This window comes from Salminus brasiliensis, chromosome 1 (assembly GCF_030463535.1).
Source record: "Salminus brasiliensis chromosome 1, fSalBra1.hap2, whole genome shotgun sequence".
NCBI lineage: Eukaryota > Metazoa > Chordata > Actinopteri > Characiformes > Bryconidae > Salminus > Salminus brasiliensis.
The window spans coordinates 23,361,567-23,382,463 of record NC_132878.1 but is presented as its reverse complement, the minus strand read 5'-3'; the positions used below and the strand labels follow the sequence as shown (position 1 = coordinate 23,382,463).

At 40.3% G+C, this 20,897-nt stretch overlaps 1 protein-coding gene across 1 annotated transcript in view; it reads right to left on the bottom strand.

Annotated features, from left to right (window-relative positions):
• The window catches only part of abr (ABR activator of RhoGEF and GTPase), a 192,057-nt gene extending 176,513 nt beyond the window's left edge, over nucleotides 1-15,544 (bottom strand). Inside the window, exon 1 of the mRNA XM_072674889.1 lies at nucleotides 14,454-15,544. Within this exon, the coding sequence (XP_072530990.1) occupies nucleotides 14,454-15,318 (865 nt within the window). The 5' untranslated portion in view covers nucleotides 15,319-15,544. The remainder of the gene's footprint in view (nucleotides 1-14,453) is intronic.
• Between the last annotated feature and the right edge of the window lie 5,353 nt (nucleotides 15,545-20,897).

Below are 20,897 nucleotides of genomic sequence, written 5' to 3'. Positions count from 1 at the left end.
AGTTAGTCAAACACGATGGCTACCAAACACACAGATAAGAGCATGCTACTACCGACCCACACAAACAAACACAATCCATTTCCATTTCAGCTTTAATGGAGAAGTTAAATGTACAGTAAGCTCAGTATAAGCTCAGGACAGCAGCTTGTGTCTCTGAGTAAAGTTTAGTTTTACCAACAGCAATCAGGAGTGAGTTCAATGCTTCTCCCTTCAGTCTCCTCCAATCTCACAAGTGCAAATGCAGCACAAATGCTAGTTTAGTTGCTTTAGGAAAGCTTATTCTAGTTAGTTCAGCTGCTTGGCTAATTGGTGCTACACACTGCAGCTCCCTACTCCAATTAGGGACATTATTTGCCTTGTGTGCTTTCAATTGTACTGCATTGTACTCACCGTCTCTCTGGCCTGGAGCGCAATATCTTATTGGAAAAACCTTGAAACTAAGCAAAAAGGAGAAGTACTTTTTTTAGCCACCCACCTCATGTCTGCAGGCTGAGAGTGGCAGCTTGCGGCTTTGAGAATGCATGATATTTATGAGCATCCTCTTATGGATTTGCACACCAATAAATACCTTAATAAAAAATTGTTTACTGCAGTTCTTTTCTTTTTTTTAATCCATTTACATTAAAGGTATAAGGAGCTTTTTGGCCCTGACTGCGTCGTGGGTGAGGCACAGTAACTACAGGACCCAGTAAACAAAAACAGTCTACAAAACCAGGCTGATAAATCTACATAAATGTAGATATGTCTATGTCCCTTTTAACAATCAGGATGAAGCAGCAAAAAAGGTAAGCACACACAGATAGAAGACAGAACACAGGAAGCTGCAGTTTCGGTAGCATAAGGCCTTAATCTGCGAGTCCCGTTATACTGACACGGCCTGCAGACCACTTTTGCAAGTGCATGAACTCTGAAGCAGCTGCCTGAATGTAGGGGTGTAGAGACGCACCGCTACAGGTTTGTACGCTGCAGTGAGAGAGTTTCAAAACACCCACCCACACGAAAAAACACACGCGTGTCACTGACACTTCACCAGACTGCCCGATCACTCATATGTGTGTTCATATGTGGCTCTACAAGTCTCTTGACGTCCTGACTGCCATGGTAACACATATTTTACAGCCTGATTGCCATGGCAACCCATTTACCAGCAACAATTAGCCATTAACAGTTAGCATCGTTAGTCCAGAGCAAAGAGTTAAAGGCCTAAAAACTCCAAGCCTTAGTCTAATTAGCTTGAGTGAACGTCTCCTCAGGCACTCCACAGGAGGGTTTAGTGACCACTGGAGAATGACTGCACTGCTCTACAGTACTTAAACAAGCAGGCTCTACAGCCTTTCATCCAGAAGAGCATTTGTGTGTGAAAGACATACAAATATAAGAAAATATTTTAATGTGTTGCAAATTATTAGTTTTATGTATAAACAGAAATAAACAGAAGTCCTCCTACCCCAGAAATGGTCATAGAGTATCCGGCAGTTTGTGTGTGTGATGACTGGGACCATTCGACAAAGGCTGCCTCTCCAGGTGAGGGCTAAAATTATGCCGATGCCGATATGGCCAAGTCTTCTACATGAGACCCCCCAGTAGACAATGCACTAACATGATAAATTGGCTGTGCTGACTTCTTAGTCACATCCTTAAAAACATGCATGCTTGTGTAAAATAATGTACATACTTTCTCCCAAATATAAGCTAAACTGTCCAAAATTTCCAGTTCTGTCAAGCTGTGGCTAAAAAAACTCGCCCAAGAGCATGTAAAGCGTGGGAGTATTTTGGACAGAGAACCAACAATGTGATCCTCTCTAAGCTTTGAAAAGTGGAGATGGCTTCTCGGCAGTACAAGGGCTATGCACAAACACTTGTAGCACAAGCATCCTGGAGCGACTGTGCCTTCATCGCCCCATGTTTAAAGCAATTTCTGTACCACTGCTGTTGCCATGCATTACCTAACATTGTTACTCAGCCCTTTTCTAATTTTCTGTTCACTTGTGCCGTGTACGAGTGAGGGAATAGATCTGTGATGAGGCAAATGCATTGCCCATCACCTGAGCACTATGTATGCAGGTGTGTTTGTAATACTTACCTGAATACTTACCTATGATACCTGTTGTCTGCGTTCATGTACATTTAGTAAAAGGGAGGCTGAGCAGACAGAGCTCACTCATGAGCATGCCGAAGGGCCCAGGGCTAGCTCATGAGACGGGTGTTGTCCTTTTTACACTCTGTTACAGAACTGAGGCCGGTGAACAAATCTGTGTACTGTATTCAAGAATAATATTACAGACAGTCGGTAATATTACAGACTAAGGTATGATGTATGTTATTGATTTCATATATGCTTATATAAAATCCACCCTTTTTGAACAGCAACACCCCTGCAGAGGGTGGTTTGGCTTAGGCGTTGCAGGGGTGGGGTTAACCCTATAAAAGGTGAGAGAATAGTTTAGGTGGGTGCCTAAGTGCAAGTAGACCGAAACGAGTTGAGCACAGAGTACAGCCATATGGCCTTACGGCCTAAGACCTTTCCTAGTTACCCGTACCGCCTACGAGTCAGGTCAACCTTTTGATTCGGTTTGGTTTTGTGTTTGTATAGTTTTTTCTTCTTGTGAATAAACCTTTCAGTTTATAAAAGGATCATACAGCGTTGTCCCATTCAAACCGGCTGATACATCCCACTCAGCCACATTCAGCCACAAACTACCCAGTGACTTCTTGTCTCCTCTCGAGGTTCGGCGGACCATCACCACAAGATCTTCCACAGCCTGTAAATCGGTTTAACTCTTTTCCTTTGCGCTACACTGATGCAAAATACATTAGTGATTACCTTAACTACATACCACCCTAGTGATGAAAGAATTCCAAGTTATAACCATTTAAGTTTGCTATATCACTTCCGGTAAAGGGTTGCTATGACATAAAACAGAGATAACCTGAGGTGTCTGTTGCTACAGAACAGTGCCCTGAAATGCATACTGTGTCTTCTAAAGAGATTAAGAGAAGATTAAAGAAATTATTAAAAGTATTAAAAGAAATAATCATTTATTTGAATTGAGCATGCACACACAAAAAAAAAACACTCAGAAATAACCGTAGGAATGGACTTGTGACTCACTCACTCATTTATGTTTAGCAGGCCGGAGATTCTCTACAAGGGAAACTATTAGTAATAATACTGTTGCTTTGCATCAGTGACACTGTGTATCCTTGTTTCAGCACTACCTCACCAGAAAGATACACCAAGGTCAGCCCAATTTATTAACACGGTGCTCTAAATGAACATCTTGTCACATGGTCTAACAATTATCGCTGTAGAGATTACGGTCAATGGTTGCATTGCCTCAAGGTCAACTTTTAAAAACCGAAGGCAGTTGCCTTTAACAACACTGGGTTTCACTTTACTTGGGTGGTCCATTATAAATGTCTTGTAGATGCTCACCTGACATTCAACTAACATTCCACTGAATTGAATGTATTAAATGCAACTAAAGTAGAACGTAAATGGTTGCATACTGAATGTAACTTTAACCATAACCTTAACCTCAGCCTCAACCTTGAATCAACCCTAAAACCTAACCATAACCTAAACCTTAAATCTAATCCTGAAAGGGTAAATTTAAGGTTAAGGTAAGGGTTAGGTGCAGGATTACAGTCAATAAACAGTCCTTTACATCCAACATAGTCTTCAGCTATTAACAGGCATTCCGCTGAATGTCAGGTGATGCACCGACTAGTCAAGTGAAGTGTTACCCAACATTGTAATGACAACGCCAAATACAAGCCTATTAAACACTGTGCCCAGACTTGGATGAACTTCTGATATCACTGCGACATGATCTAACATGCTCTTTGTCACACACACACACACACACACACACACACACACACACACACACACACACACACACACGGGAACGGAACAACCGAAGAAAGTCGTTCTAGTAAAAAATCCAAAAGCCAGAGAGGGGAGAAAGAACAGTCCACACTACACCTACTCACACACCTACTGCTTTCAACCTCTCCACTATAAGGGTGTGTGGGCAGATAATGACCAGTAGTACTCTAGACTTTAAGAGCCACTACCAAACTGTGAACACAAAGTTAAGCTCATGTTTTAACTAAAACAACCCCAGAGATGAGTTACTGTGGATCCTATGTTACATGTTGCAGGCTAATACACACTTTGAAGGCCCAGATCATAAAATACTGACCTTACCTCCCGTTTCTATAATTTGCTCTAGTGTGCAAAGCCTGTTAGGGTTTTAAAACCTCCTCCTGTAAAGTTGCTATTTTGGAGATACAGGGCTTTTTGCATGACAGAGACAATACATTGACCTTTAAAGAGCTGACAGCAGCTGAAATCTGTCCATCCACACTGAAGTTACAAGGTGATTTACAAAGATCAGTCTTACAAAGATTCTAGACGCTAGACTAAACTAACCATGTCTATAAAAGTGAAAGTGACTTAACACTCAACAGCAGAACATACTCAGGTCTACAGTGCTAAAGATCTACAGACACTGGTTGTCTTAATGTCCAAGCTTTCCTACTCCATACCCCCCCCCCTTTTTCCCCCCTCACACAAACACACAGTATACACACACACAGGAAGCATGTCCTCTCCTTAAGCAGGAGCTGCAGGAATGGGCCTGGGCAGGCCCACGTTTAATGGCTAGGACGAGACAGAAGAAAAAACAAAAAGGCATGCGTAATGTTTGTGTTCGTGAGCACTAGTGTGAATATTCCACACCCTTTATAACAGCGAACATTCAACTTTAGTATAACTCACTAGTATAAGCAGCGTTCTTCACTGCAGACTAGAATAACATGCTAGTGCTAACGAGCTAGCAGTGTGCCCTGAAGCCACTGCTAACCCGGTGCAGAGAAAATAGGGTGCTTTGTTGTGGTTAATGCAGTACATGCCCTGTACAGTGCCACACGCCAGAGGAAGTTAAACACAGAGACACTCACAGCTCTCTGCACATAGCCTGTGTCGATCTGAAATAGAAGTGCAAGGAAATCCATCAATAAAACTGATGCACAACATGATTAAGATGATATCAATCTTAACAGACTCTTCCGCTTGGTTTTGTTTCCTGGCAATTTATAAAAAAAAAATGTTGAAGGTAAACTCCCAGCAGCCCATTCCTGTGTGAACAGAGATCTCTCTTAGTGTCAGTCTCAAGAGTGGACACTGCTATAAGTATTCTTTAAAGAGTACATCCACCCTCAATGTCAGCAGGTCTCCATGTGAAAGCCTGGGATTTAAAAGAGCTGAAAATTCTGGCCAATATGGTCAGATCTGTCCTGTTCAACCCATGTTGCTGTAATAGGTATTATCCAAAGTGAATAGTAAATAGTATCTAACATGTAAGTGGTGAACCCTGGTACAAAAGAAGATACCGGTGCTTTATTGATGGAATCATCTACCAATATCTTGATTAGGTCAGGGCCTAGTTTTCATAGATATTCAACGTTATTATCTATGGGTATAATGACACACTTGATTTAGTCCACAAACTTGGATGCATGATGCATAATTCAAACACAGACTGAAGACCCACCTCTTCAGAGAATACTTGGGCGATTAGCAGAGTGGTCGCCTTATTGACTTTTTTTTAGTAGTGTCTTAACTTTGTAAGTTGCTCTGGATAAGAGCGTCTGCTAAATGCCTTAAATGCAAATGTAAATGATGCTGTTTTCTTACCTTTCAATATTTACAGCAACATTTGAAAGAGGAAAAAACATTTATCCAGTGGTTGTATAATCTATGAGATTAGAGCCGTGATGTGGGAGGAGTGTGGAGCATAATGTGAGCATGCTGAGGTAGGTTGTTGATGTTTAGATAAAACAACTGCATTAAATATCATAACAAATAGAAAGCCCATGCTTCACAATGCATCGTCACATCTCCATGACACATGGTCATCATTTGGCATTGCAACATCAGTTTTTTTTTGTTGATGCATAGTAATACCTCTATTAATTGTCACTTCAGACTATGAAAGAGGTAAGCTTTATCTGTCCACTTATGATGTCTGTTTTTAGGAGGATTCAGACTCTTTGACTTGTAGATTTCTTTGACTCAGAGATGCTAATTACAGGTTTTACACCACCAAAATATCTGTGTTAGAACTTTGGATCACCCCTCAGTTTTCACTTGTTAAGTTCCGGAAATATGTAGCTTTCAAAATCATAGTTTGCAAAGAATATCTTACAGCCAGGTAATCAATGATTAGTGATTTGGATGATTCCAGAACTCTGGAGCAGGACATTTTCTTTTGATGCTGTCTGTTTTCTGTTTGTGACGTTACATTGCATGTTGCCTTCCTTTTTTTAACAAACAAAAAGGAAAGATGTTAGCTTTGATACCATTCATTCTGAGCTGATACAGTCCCCCTGTGGGACAGGGTGGAGTGTGATTGTGCGGTTCTCTGTCCAGGCAAGTCACGCCTACAACTTCTTGTCTGTATGCACTAAATTTCCCTCTCTTCGTCAGCATGGTCAATTACACCACCACCACCCCCCCACACACACACACACACACACCTTAGGGCTATTAGTGTTACACTAATGTAGCAACAAGGCAAAGTTGCCAAAGTAAACACAGCATTTTTTGGGTGATTCCATTTTAGTGGTTGGCTTTTGACTGATTCACCTAAAAACTGCAGCTACAGCAGCAGCAAAGGCCCTACATGGTTTCTATGGAAGGCTACAGACTCTCAATATGAACCTTACTCAACTTCTGACTCAGCCAGCAACCAGCTAGTGGCTCAATACCGTTAGGAGACCTGACCTGACAATACTGAGGGAGATGCTTTCTATGTAACATTAAATACTGTCTGAAACCACTGAACTGACTTTAAGATTTTTGGCAGTACCTTTCAGAGACTGTAGGAAGCTTTAACAATAGGACACACATCTAGGTCAGTAGAGACTGCCTACCAGAGATAACTTGTCTTGGGCTAATTTTAACTCTCAATAGAATCAGGGCCTCAGCTCAAAGCAAGGACCTGCAAAGCAGGCCAATGGCTACTTCACCATAAAAAACACCAGAATCAATATTGACAAGGCTAACAGGCAACCTCTTTCAAATGTAAACATGCAGAAGTAGAAAACGGTTTTGAATGGAGTTTCAACACGAGCGTCTTGTGAATCATTAACCCATAGGAATTCGTCCACGCACGTCAAAAAACTATTTAGCTACAGGAAGAGCAGGTGGTCAGACAACATTCCTTATGAACATAACATAACTGACAGTAACCAACAGACAAAAAACCTGGATAAAACACAAAGTTCACAGACACCCAGTGAAGTCTTCTAAGTGACCGGCAATTGTCCACATATCAGAGTTAGGCTTAACTTAAAATACGGATTATAAAACTGATAGTTCTGTTTTTATGTGTATGTGATTGAATAAGCCTTGTTCAACTCCACTGTAAAATAGCTGATATACACACACCTATCACCATCTCGAGGCAATTAAATTGTGTAATAATGGCTAAAATCTTTGGGCTCTTCATGGACTTCTGAGCTGCTCACATGGACAATCAAGTGTACAGACAGATGAAGAAGGAAATCCAGTAGGTTTTGTTCAAACTAAGGGGCTGACAAGAACGTATAGATAGGTAACTAATAAGCTAAACTGTTTACTGTCCATTCGTCGTCAGTGTTAGCCTTTGAACTGCATTATAAAACAGAATATGTCTGTGTAATGTCTTGCAAGGCTTCAATGGTTTGTGGTCTGGTTGAATCTGCCTAGTAGTATTAAAGTATTGTATTAGTTACTAGTATTAAACCTAGGCTTCATCTCAAATGGCTCTGTACTCCCTATAGTTTGACTTTTACTCCCGAATTCTGAACATGAGGCTAAATCTCAACTTACTTATAATACAATGTTTGGGTGCCACACTGCACTATGTTTAGACTAGAGCTGGGCAATATGACAATATTTCATTGTATTGAGATCAATTTTGTTTTCAGGATACACAATATGCTTTTCTTTGCATATCGAGGATATGGTCAGTGCTTAAATAACACTGATCAACTGCACGTTTCATTACAACATGTGTAATTAGACCGGTTAAACTGGATGAAGTGCAGCAGATTTTGAATAAAAATAACTGTACTAAATATTGGAGAGTATCTGAATATTAGTTTTTTAAAATCTATTTAAAAAAAATACATTTTCTCTGTAATTATGACTGTTGTGGTTAATATCATGCATCATGAAAATGTCTTTAAATATTGTGATAACATTTTTCACCATATTGCCCAGCCCTAATGGAGACTTATAAGCCATTTGGGCTTCTGCCCCAGTGTGGGAAAAAGGATGTACAAGACTGCTTGAGTGTTTGTTTGCATCAAGCTAACGGTCACTCCTGGTCAATTTCATAAGACCAAGAGTGACTGAAACTGAGACAACACTGAGGCCAGATTAAGGTAATAATAAATAATACAATATACAAGAGAATAATAATAATAATAATAATAATAATAATAATAATAATAATAATCATAATAAAATAGATTTTTACAAATTTAATTACAAATAATTAATTTATTTTAATTTAATTAATTAGCAATTCACTGTATATCTATCATCATGCATTACACATGATATATGCTAAAAATATCATAATATAATATTATATATTTTAATCATACATGTAGTAAAACATTAAATAATACTTGCAACCATTATTATTAATAAATGTGAACACATAATCTGCCCTCAAACAAAAGCTATCCAGTTCAAGTCATCATGAAAACGTATGATCAGATCTTGTGCCAATTCAATTTCTCAGCCAATCACAGTCAGCATTCTGCTAATACTACGGTACAACAAACTATTTTGACAGGTTTTTGACAGCATACTTTAATCTTGAAACTGTCTGACATATAAGCAATAAGCTGTGTATTACAGTGATTTTATCACTGTTAAAGGTGGGAGGGGTTGTACAGGAAAACCCAATCAAAAGTAAGCGTTTGTAAGAGTGAACAGAATGAAGAGATTTGGAATAATTAAAAGCAAGTCTGTGACAGATCCCATACTCAGCTGTTCAGCCCAACTGAGCAGACTGTTACAGCAGGACCCTGCTGGTTATGAACAGGTCCTTGGGAAATGCGTTTTTGATCCTTGTCCGCCACATGTCGACACCACAGATATCTGACTGCTCCCAGGAATTAACGGCATGCACGGATACACACAGAGCCCAGATGTTTCTTTTTTTCCAGATGTGCACCCAATCAAGTCAAATCCACGATTATCCCATATTAAGAGAAGGAACAAGCACACCAAACTAGTTCTCATTTGTCTGGCAAAAGTATAACTCACACGCCAAGGCAATTGATCCAAGTGCTTGCTTTGTGGACAGGCCAAACATATTAGAGGCATCTATGCAAAATATACACAGTACTGTGATGGCTCCACAGTTTGTATTCAGGAAACATCTGTGAGCTGCCTGCATTTTTTACCATGCACAGCTTTCCAGACAGTGGTAAACACAAAATGCACAGCAGAGCTCAGTTTCTTGCTTTTCTAATGGTTACTTTTAAAATACGGTTATAGGGTGAGCCTGCCCTCGACAAGCAGGCAAAACCAAGCGCCAACCAAAAGTCAATATATAGACTTTGCGTTGAATATGGACTGTGAATCCATAAAGAGTGTGTCACATTTGTTCCACTAACTGTCAGCTAGTCTCTCTGTCTCTTCCTCCTTCCTCTTTCTGAGCTGTTTTTGCGCAAGAGTGAACAATAGTGTTAAATCTGGGCTTGCAACTCAGGTCAATCACTGTGTCCATGTCCACTGAAATGGGTGTGCTGATTACTGGACAGACATTAGTGTGCTCCAACCTTCCCTAGCCCACTGACTGACCTCATTCAAACCTCATTCTCATCCAGACACTGCGAGATAACATTAGCTAGTTCTCTGGATAATTCGCAGACTGGAGATTTTGCATTTGGAAAAAGCATCTGCCATTTGGGATTGCAGCACACATTTCCATGCACAACGACTAACTTCATTTTGAGGTTATGGTGCATGGCCACATTGCGCCTATTTTAAGACCTATTTTATGATGTTTATGAATCACCTCAAGGCAGACACAGGCCTACTTATGCTTTTGATCCAATTTGCAATCAAATTGTCTGCAGGAGGGTGTGCTGATTCCTCTCAACCTACACTGTCAAAATACTGGAGTTTGATGCTGGACATGGGAGGTTCAGATTGCCAGAGGCATGTTCTGCCTCCTATTGATGCTACATTTAGGGTTAACGTTTAAAAAGCACAACAGCTGTCCCATAAGGCCGCTAATGTTACATATAAACCAACCTACATAAGATAATTAAGCTGTTGAGTAAATAAATATATATATTGGTGACAGTGGTGGAATTCACTGTTACAACTCCCCAATTGCTAGGACATGTTTTTATAATAAATCACTTGTCTTAAAGAGAGGTGTGGATGTGTTCCTATTTCCTATTTTAGAAGCAAAAAGGCTTTGTTTCAAACAGTACAAACTCAGTGATCAGAGAACTGAACTTCCATTTCACTTGGTTGGGTAAGTTGGGAAATAGTTCAAGTTGAACTCTAGTCTTCCTGCTTCCTGTACTTCAGTTCTGTTTCTGTCACTTTAAATTGGAGGCGTCAGTGTTGCACTAAAGAAAGCTGATAAGCTTTAGAAAGGCAGCATGCATTCTTTTTCCTTGCTGCATACGTACATTTCTGTACTTTTGTAAGTCGCTCTGGATAAGACCGTCTGCTAAATGCCTTAAATGTAAATTTCTTCTATACAGAAGCTGCACAAAGATTCCTCACACGATCTCCCAACATTTCCCAAATACACTGCATTTCTCTCAAAATCTCCATTCAATAAGATCAACCATTAGTTCTAAGCGTGAAATAAAATAGAATAGCAAAAGAAACATAACTTTTCTGTTTGGCACTTTCTAGAAGTAGCAGATTAAAACTACCCCTCCAAAACATCACCCACTTACAGTAAAAATAAGTCAGCCATGCCTCTTTAAAACTGTCTTGGGCGTAGGTAGCAAAGGTAAGCTTTATAACACACAGCAAAGAGTTCCCTCAAAGTGCAGAAACTCATACCTTAACGATATCAGGTACATCTTCAAAGATGAAACTATGTACCACATCTATTCAGCAGACAAAATGCATTGTTGTCATGTACTGAAAGACCTAGAGACAGATCATAAAAAACTCCAGAAACCTTAGCCTACCAAAACATCTCAATTTACAAGCCATGTTGGCAGATGGACACAGTGCTGCTTCAGACTTCTTAGTGACTTCTCAGTGTGCGCTTGCAGAATACCAACTTTCAACTTGAACATTTTTGCTTTCTGTGAGGCCTGTTGTCATAGCCACACATTTAGAACAGCGCGCTAATGTAGATGCCGGTTAGGAATTTTTAATACTATTTTTATGCCATAAGGCTAAAATATTGACATTTCAGGGCAACACAGGGCAACTCCAGTCCCTCTAAAAGTGCATGCTTCTAAATTAGGACAGGCACGTTTTGGCCAGCCAGAAATACTGGGTTAAAAAGGGTTATTATATTATTTTTATTATTGTTATAAGATACATTGTGGAGATTTAAATCCAACTGTATCAACATGTGTAGGTAAATTTTAAACAGCTAGATTCAGTTCTCCTCTCTTGAACCAAATGTGGTTGTCAATGAAAGGGAACCATGCAGCTCTGAACACTGAATGACCCATTGCTAAAGGAGCAGATTCCCAACAGAGACATTATTTTAGTAACTTGAGTATTTTTTTTATATCAATGACTACTTAATACTATGCTCAGTCTGTTATTCAGTAACGTTGTAGTATCAACATTTACTTCACATTCAAATTCACTGATAAATATCCAAAAGGTGTCCTTTTACCTTTCTTACAAACAAACAAACAAACAAACAAATACAAACAATGCCAGAGATAAACACACAACACACATAAGTAGAGTTTGAACTGAGTTAAATATGTTTTTGAAGGTCTCACACTTAAATGCACAGTTAGCTAAATCTCTTCATGCATCATGAGTATCACGATTATATCTGAATAAGGCCAAGCCACATAAAAATGCAAGTGCAATACATCCATGACTCATTTAAAACATAAAATTCCCAGTCAACCCACTTTAGGAGGTGGTCTAAGATGCATTTGAGCCACACATTATAGCAGCGTAAATGCATCTGTCTGTCCAAGACACATTCGACAACCATGCATAAAGCTTAAATCTTATCAGGATACGATCTGCATACTAAATAACATAAACTGACCAAGTGCACACAGGGTCATAATGTTCAGAACCAAACTAAAAATGCTTAAACCTGAACCTAGTTTTCTCAGGGAGGTAAAGATGCAGTTGTATGTGAAAATTTGAGCACCATTAAACAAATGTAACATGTCTCCAACTGTAATTAGAAACTGTCGCAGAATCCAGATTACTTAGTTACACTAGTAGATTATTAGGTACACATTGTCACACTCAGCAACCATGGGCTTCTCTAAGCAACTGTTAAAATATCTAAAAAAAGAAAGCAACCAATGCCCATGAGGCAGGGGAAGGCTATAAGAAGATGCCCAAGGGGTTTCAGCTTGCAAGACAAGACAACCATATTCATCATTTGTGCCATTTTCTCCCCATGAGCAGGGAGCATAAAGGGCTTTACTCAAGAGCTCAACAGTGGCAGCTTGCCGAGCCCAGGTATAGAACCCACGACCCTGTTCACAATAGCCTGGTGCTCTAACCGTTGAGTCCCCACACAGTCTACAGTGCTCTGGAGGACCAAGAAAACTGAGAGAACTGCTCATATGTTGGTAAGAAAGGCAAAGCAATCCTACATGACTGCCAAAAACCTGCAGAAAGCTGAGTCAAGAGTGGTGGTGTACCATTTCAGTGTTCACTATTGCTTGTAGGTGTTGTTTGAACACCTTTCCAACTCTGAAGAATGTGAGTGGGTCTGTCGAACTTTGTGGTTGCGTTGCCACTGGAGGAATACATAATATTGCACGGATGAAAGGAAGAAATACATCAAATCCTGGATGCAAAGGGCAAAGCATCTATTAAAATACTGCAGCTGAAAAGAGGATTCCTGCTACAACAGGTTAACTACTCCAAGCATACCTCAAAATCCATCATGGAGCAACTGAACACAAGCTGAAGCTTTTGGGATGGCCCTTACAGTCCCCTGACCTGAACATCATAGAAAATGTGTCAACAGACCTTAAAACAAGCTGTGCAGAAAGATAGTCCAAGAATCTCAGATCTCAAGAAAATCCAACCACAAGAACTGAAATACTTGTAGGAGGCTATAAAAGGTTTTTGATAGCTGTGATTTCAAAAGAGGGTGTTAGTAACTGTATTTTTTATTTTTTTATTTTATAAAAAACAGAGAAACTGTGCAATAGGATTTGCTAAAAACAAATATTGGTGTGTTTGATTATCTACAGAGGCTGCTTAATTAAAAAAACGAAAAATGTGTGATTTGGACAAGGGGGTCCAGTCAACACTTTCACATGCAACTGTATTTGTTTATACAGTATATACCTCATAAAAATGTTTAAACATGGCTATTTTTTACTGATTTAAGTGTCTAACTGGAAATAAAATGACAAATAGCAGATGTCTTGCCAGGTGACCTTATCAGACCTAAATCAATCCAAGTGGATCCTGGATTGTGAGGCTTGTGTTCAGACACCTGAGGTAAATGTGTCTTCATACCTGATCATTAGATTCACAGGTAACTAAATCTTTTTTGAAGTATTTTGAAGAAAGGTGTCAGTATGATATGCCTCTGAGCAAATATATGGAGCTTTGAGGCTGTGAGGTTTTTAAATACTGAGGTATAATGTCTCACATTTATATCTGAGGTTAGCCAAACAGCTACTTTTCAGCTTCTGACTGCAAACACAAAATAAAAGTGGTGGTAGTGAATGGCATGCCAAGTGACAACCCATAGCAGATCTAAAAGTATGAGGGGTTTGAAGCTGTAGGTTTTTCAGGAACTGAGGCTATGAAGTATTTGGTATTCATGCCTTAGAATAAATCTCTTGTTGCTCAGTTTCTAACAGCAAAGCAAATGAGAGGATCCGGAGTAAACATCATGCTGTGCGTTAGATTCACAGGTGGCTAAATAGCTTACTGTACAGCATCTAACTGAACATACTGATGTGTGACCACCCATAGCAGAGATTTAGTGGACTGTGCTAGCTACGTCTGTAGTAGAGGTCATATCGTGTGCCAGCCTACAGCAGATATACAGGAGTGCAAACTGGACTGTGAAGCTGAGAGTTTTCAGACAGTGTCTAGAAGTGGGTTTACCTCACACTTGTTTTCGCTGGTGGTAAATAAATCACTCTCTGTTCAGCTGTAACCGAGCATGCAGCATGGGCGACACTAAGGTGAAAGTAGTGGTTTGTTTTCCTACCTGCAGAGGAGGAGTCGTCGTGGTCAGAGCTGAGGTATCCGTCACTCCGCCTGTCAGGAGTGCTGCGACCCGAGCCGAAGGAGCAGCGGGACGGCATGGAGGGCGAGAGCCGCCCCTCATCTCCAGAATCCAAATCCCTGCTCCAGCGGAGATGCATCCTCGCCTTGGGATTGAGAAGGTTTCTCTGCACGAAGTTGTCGTTGAGCTCCACGTCCTCGTAATCGTGGTCGCTGTCGCGCTCCTCTGGCTTCTGCTGCTGGGGCGGTTGCTGCTGCTGCTGCTGCTGCTGCTTCATGTCGCGGGCAGGCGGCTGCTCCGGGGCCGGAACGATGGGGCTCTCCTTCGCGAGGCTGGGCTTTTTCCGTGGAGGAACCAGAATGGGTTTGCCCGTCTTACTGCCTCTGGCCACGTCTGAACGAAGTGGGACCGAGCTGCTCAGATCTTCGCTACATTTACTCCCAACACTTCCCAGGCCGGGGAGTTTTATCCGCATGGGTACTTTCGTGCTGTCCCGGTCTAACCGGTCGACTTTAACAGCCACATTGGCGGGCTTGCTCCCCACCTCCTCCTCCTCGGTCGCCGCTGTCGCCGCTGTCGCCACCGCAGCGGGAGCAGCCTGCCCCTCGTCCCCCTCTTCTCTACTCCCCCACCTCTCCACGTCGTAACTTTTCTTCTTCTGCGCGATAGTGGTCTGCAGGTAGATCACCTTGAACTTCTCCTCGGACAGGGCCTGCTGGAGCGTCTTCAGATTCGCCTTGCACTTCTCCAGCTCCTTCTCGATGTCCTCCACCGAGCTGAGGTTCATTTTAGGAACCTCGCCGTCGGGGAACTCATTCCTCCAGTGTTTCTCGAATTCCTCCTGCTCCCACATTTCGTCTAGGCGAAACGGACCGAGCGCCGCTGCCTCTGGACAGATTTCAAAAAGTGTCAGAAAAGCTGCGAAAACGTCAAACTTCCTCCAGAACAACGACCCAAGGCGCCCCTCCCCAAAAACTAGCCTCGCTTCTCGGGTTCGGAGCTCATATCTCTGATGGCCTCGCTTTTCTCACAGTGCTTTTACGGCTGTATTTCCTTCGTTACTCGTCCATGCGCGAGAGATCCGTTTACAACGAGAGCCCCCCCAAAAAATAACTTTCAGCTTCCACTCCATGGGAGAGAGCGGACGTCAGCGCGCCGTCCGCCAATCAGACGCCTCGGTCGGTGCATAACTATTTTAATGGGCGTTGCCAAGTAACCTGAAAGAAATTCTTTATCCGTGAGGCTCCACCTGTTGACATGCTAACGCTAACCGCGTCCAGCCCAAACACGCTGCATAAGCTCCAATTGCAGGCAAAGGTGGCGAGCGCCCACCTATATTTACTCACTTTTACTCACTTCAGCACAAGTTCAACGACTTTGTACCATTTTCGTGCATTCCCGGGTGATAATAACCTACTCACGCGACCACTGCTGAAAAAGACCATCATAAACATCGAAACCTCGTTTTACTTCCTAATGGTTTCCATTACAGATCACTAGTTTCCTGTAGATGACATTTAGCTAGAACCCATTAGAAAAGAAAACATTACATGCATCTAGAACCAGTCATAGATCAACTGTTGAAACACTGTTGTGCTGCAGATTTCACCTCCAATTCTATCTTCAGGATCTGCAGGGTTGGTGACCACTGCTTTACATTATCTTATCAATCCACAAGTAAAATACAAAACACCATGACTGTCCCTTATACACCATTACAAAACCATGAATATGAATATAATGTATTATCTTATGTATTATAAATATAATACATATAATGGAATTAAATATATAAAGTAAAACAAAATTGTTATACTCAATTAGTTGTTTAATATTCAGCAATAATTGAAGCAATATAAATATATTATAATTCAAAATAGCACATTTGAATAGTAGTGTATGGGTTCACTTATTATGTGTCAGTGTGTTAGGTGATGGGATACACATTCATTTATGTCTGACAAAACATTCCCTCTAATAATTTCCTTTAATAATCAGCCCTAATAATTTAACATTTTGGTCATTTAGAAAAAAATAATGTTTGCAAACATAAGATAATATTGGAATAACGTTTCTTAAAGTGTCACATAATGGTTCAAAATATCAGAATCCATCCCATGTTATTTCAGTACATCTTTGACTGCTTTCCTGATGCATGTTACTGTAGACTGGCATGATCTCAAAAAGAAAAGAACAGAAACTATTCTGGGCTTAAACTCCAGGGCCTAAACTTTGGTGCCTATGCTCCACTGCAGTTTTGTAAGAAACTCAGTGTACTTGAGTTTTTTCACTCAATACTTACTAAGTTATTGTTTGCTAGTACATGACTTTTTATTTTTTCAAAACGATGCTACAAATTATTGTTTGCTAGATTCTATTTACTTCTTCTCAAGACATTACTTCATCAGTGACAATATTTAATTTTTATGGGTATGGGTTTAATTTACTCCACCCAGCACCTCTGTTAGCGTGCAATGTCCCCATCAGCTTTATTAAAAACACCTACCTTGTACATCCTCCCACAGGCCACTTTATAAATCCAGGGGTTTTACACATATGTAAGTGTTAGGTTGAGAATGGGGAGAGGAAAATATCCAGCTAAAAGCAGTTCTGTGGTGAGAAGCTGACCACTGATGAAGAAGAAAAAGATGACTCATGAAAATTACACTCAAACGCTACCAGCAAGAAGGAGCTACAAGGTATGGTTTCCAGAAAAGTGGCCACTGAATGTATATTAGTGTTGATAATGACTGTAAAAGCACAATAGCCTGCTACAAACCTCAGATTATTGAGAACATTCACATAATTCAAATAAAAGTATTTGCGTATTTATCATGACCAAAATATATAAATGTTCATCACTAATTGTAAGTGATAAATGGCAAAATAGATTCCATTACTATTATATATTATATTCTATAATATAGAATAGGCTGTACTGTGCACTGTTAAAAATGAAGGTGCCAAAATAGATCTTTGGAGTGAGGCCATAGAAGATAATTTTTTTAAGAACTTTTAAAGGGACACTTTAGTAAATATGAATAAGATAACAATAGATACATCTCTTGTGACCATGCTAATTCATACCCGACAACTATGCTGGAGAAGTCTTTACAGCAGTTTATTCCACTTGTCTAAAGAAAACCAGGGTAGGTTTATTGTCCATATTTAATTGCACCTAAGTGTTAGTAAATGGGTGTGGCACTCCATGATGGACTGACACCCGGTCTAGGTTGTATTCCTGCCTTGCACCCATTAATCCCTGGAAGGCTTATTAGAAAAGAAAACATTACATGCATCTAGAATCAGTCATAGATCAACTGTGGAACCACTTGGATTTTTTTTGCACCAGTAGCCACAAACCTACTGGAGGACTACTGTGCTACAGGTTTCACCTCCAATTCTAACATACCCTGTTTAGATCTTCAGAATCTGCAGGGTTGGTAACCATTGCTTTACACTATCTTATCAATCCACAAGTGAAATACAAAACACCATTACTGTCCCTTATACACCATTACAAAACCATAAACATGAATCTGAAGAGTAATGAATCTATATAATGTAATTCAATATATAAAGTAATACAATAGTTATACAGGTAGGTTCATTGTCCATATTTATTTGCATAATAATGTGTGTGGCACTCCATGGTGGACTGACACCCTGTCCAGGTTGTATTCCTGCCTTGAACCCATTGATTCCTGGCTGGCTCTGGACTCACTGTGACCCTTACCAGGGAGAAGCAGATAAGATGGAAGGATTGTTAAAGGATGGAATGCCCCTGCAAAAAAAAGCATGCCTGTGCATGAAATGTCTTTTCACAATGTTAGGGTTCTGCAGCATTTAAAAGGTAGATTGTATGCTCAAATGTTTGTGGACACCCCTTCTAATGAATACATTCAGCTACTTTGAGTTGCTCTTATTGTCACGTGCAATCTGCAGTTTGTCTAGTTTCTGTAGAGAAGTACTGACAATAGAATAGGACTATCTGGAGCAGATAAACATCAACCTACTGGCAAAGCACCAGGCATGGACTAGAAGGGTACAGAGCTCCCCAGCATTGAGCTGTGGAGCAGTGGAACAGTGTTCTCTGCTCCATTTGGGATGAGTTGGGGAGTTGGGGATGAGGTGGGGTGGAGATCATCCAACATCCTGACCTCACTAGCGCTCCTGTCACTTAATGCAATCAAATCATCACAACAATGCCTTAAAATCGAATAGAAGGCCTTCCTTGGACAGAAGAGACAGTTACTATAAAGAATAAACTCTTTTTTAATACCCTTGATTTCAAAAGAAACAAAAACTGTGCAGGTGTCCCAATACTTTGGTCTATATAGTGTTCAACAAGAACCAATTTGAAGCCTTTCTTTTTTAAGAGAGTCCTACATCACTCAAACTCACAGTCCTGTTCTCTACTGAGAGTATGTGTGCCCTGATGACTTGTTCAGATTCCACTTCTCACCCTCTCTGTCAATAGCATTACCCGCACAGCCAGAGGACAAATATGATATGGGTATTGTGGTGTTGGTGGAGAAGTGGAATGGCTCGGCTCCAGTGGCTATGAGGAAACTGAAGACGAGAGAAATCTATACTGATAGCCCCCAGACCAGCCCTGTGCGGAGAAAGAGGGGGAGGTGCAGTCTACCCACTACAGACTACAGCAGCAAGGAAAGTAAGGAATGTAATATTAGACAAAGGCATTGTTGATTTTGTCCTGTGACACATTGTCTTGGTATAGCTGAAGCTTAAACAGTAATTAGGGCGAGTCTAAATGTGTGGCTCATCAGTTATTTATTAATGTATTTTTGCTGAATCATTTTAAACTATTTGAGCAAGATGGATAATATTTTTACATGGTTGACCTTCACATCTCTGCCACGACTGGAAATGTAAACTTTGTTTCCAGCACCTACCACTCATGAACAATTCAGCTGACAGCACAGTGCAAATGTTACAACCTATGCCCACCTGCAAAAGTATCATTTGCCCAAATGTGACCCGTGACAATAGTGAAGCTTTGTTTGTTGCTGTATAGAATAACTTCATTAAACATTAATTAAAGGACCATATTTTAAGGGGGTTTGCATCAGCGAGAAGAACCATTTAAGCATTCACAAGGGTCAAATTATTGCCTTTATCCAAAGAACCCACGAAGGACTGAAGGACCACTTTTTAAAGAGTGTCCCAACAGCCAAACTGACAACAAAATACATTATAAACATTAGAGGGTTGTTTGACTCATAAGAACAGCAGAATCTTTTTTAAACGAGTCTTTAAATACAAGACATTCACCCTCATAGAGAAGAACCATTTGGTCATTGTTCTATAGGGCACCACTTCACTAACCCTTAAAAATGTGTTTTGTAACATGTCTCTGTCTTGTCCATATATATATATATATATATATATATATATATATATATTCCTGGACTCTGTGTCTGTGGTCATTTTGGTTTTCTTATGTTCTCTTCAGCACATGGCTCTGTTTTGTGTTCTTGCCTCCGCCCTAGCCCCGCCTATTCATTAATGTTCCAACCTGTGTCTCCTTTGTAGTCCTGCCCTCTCGATATCCTCCCCAGGTGTTCCTTTTTGTGCTCTTATACCCCTGTGTTTGCACCGTTCCTGGTTTAGTATTGTTAATGTTAATGGTGTTTAGGTGCTGGTTTAGCATAATTTTGATTTCCTTCTGCTTTACATTTCTGGCATTTTGGCTGTCTTGCTTTGTTCTGTTTGTTATAGTTTGTTTAGTTTATGTTTTTGGGTTTTATTTCTTTGTGTTCCTCCAGTATGGAAATAGCTACTCTTGTTATTCTGATAGTTCTTTGTTCAACTTTCTAAAAAGGTCTAATAAAGAAAGCTCACATTTGCAGACTGCCTTTACAGTTTTTAGGAAGAAATACAGGGTCCCTTTTAATTTACTACACAATTTGACAAATCGTGTTGATCTGGATCTGAATCACAGACCAAAACACACACGGTGTGCGATGTTTATAATGTATGTGATGAGATATAATACTACATATGATAAGGAGTAAATTTAGTGCCTGTTTGCAAACTGGATTACATGCTGATGCTTTGTACATCAATACTGCACTCTTTCCTTTTCAGAAAGAAACACAAAGATGCATAAAACCCTCATGTCCATTTGCTAGTAACAACAGCAAGCCGTGTTATACAATTTGAATTATCTATCTGAATATTTCATGAGCTTTCATAATCATTTGGAATTGCTCTGGGCCTGACATGTGGTCATCCGTGTGGTGCAGTGTGGAAAAAGGCGAGTTTGTCTGACACTACATAGAAGAATAGAAAGTCTCATTGGTTAGTTTTCAGCACAGTGTCAGAACCAGCAGGACATGAGAGTGAGTGAAAATCTAAGTTGTCAAAACAGCAAGAAAAGTAAGAGGGCATCTGTGAAAATGAGCCGGA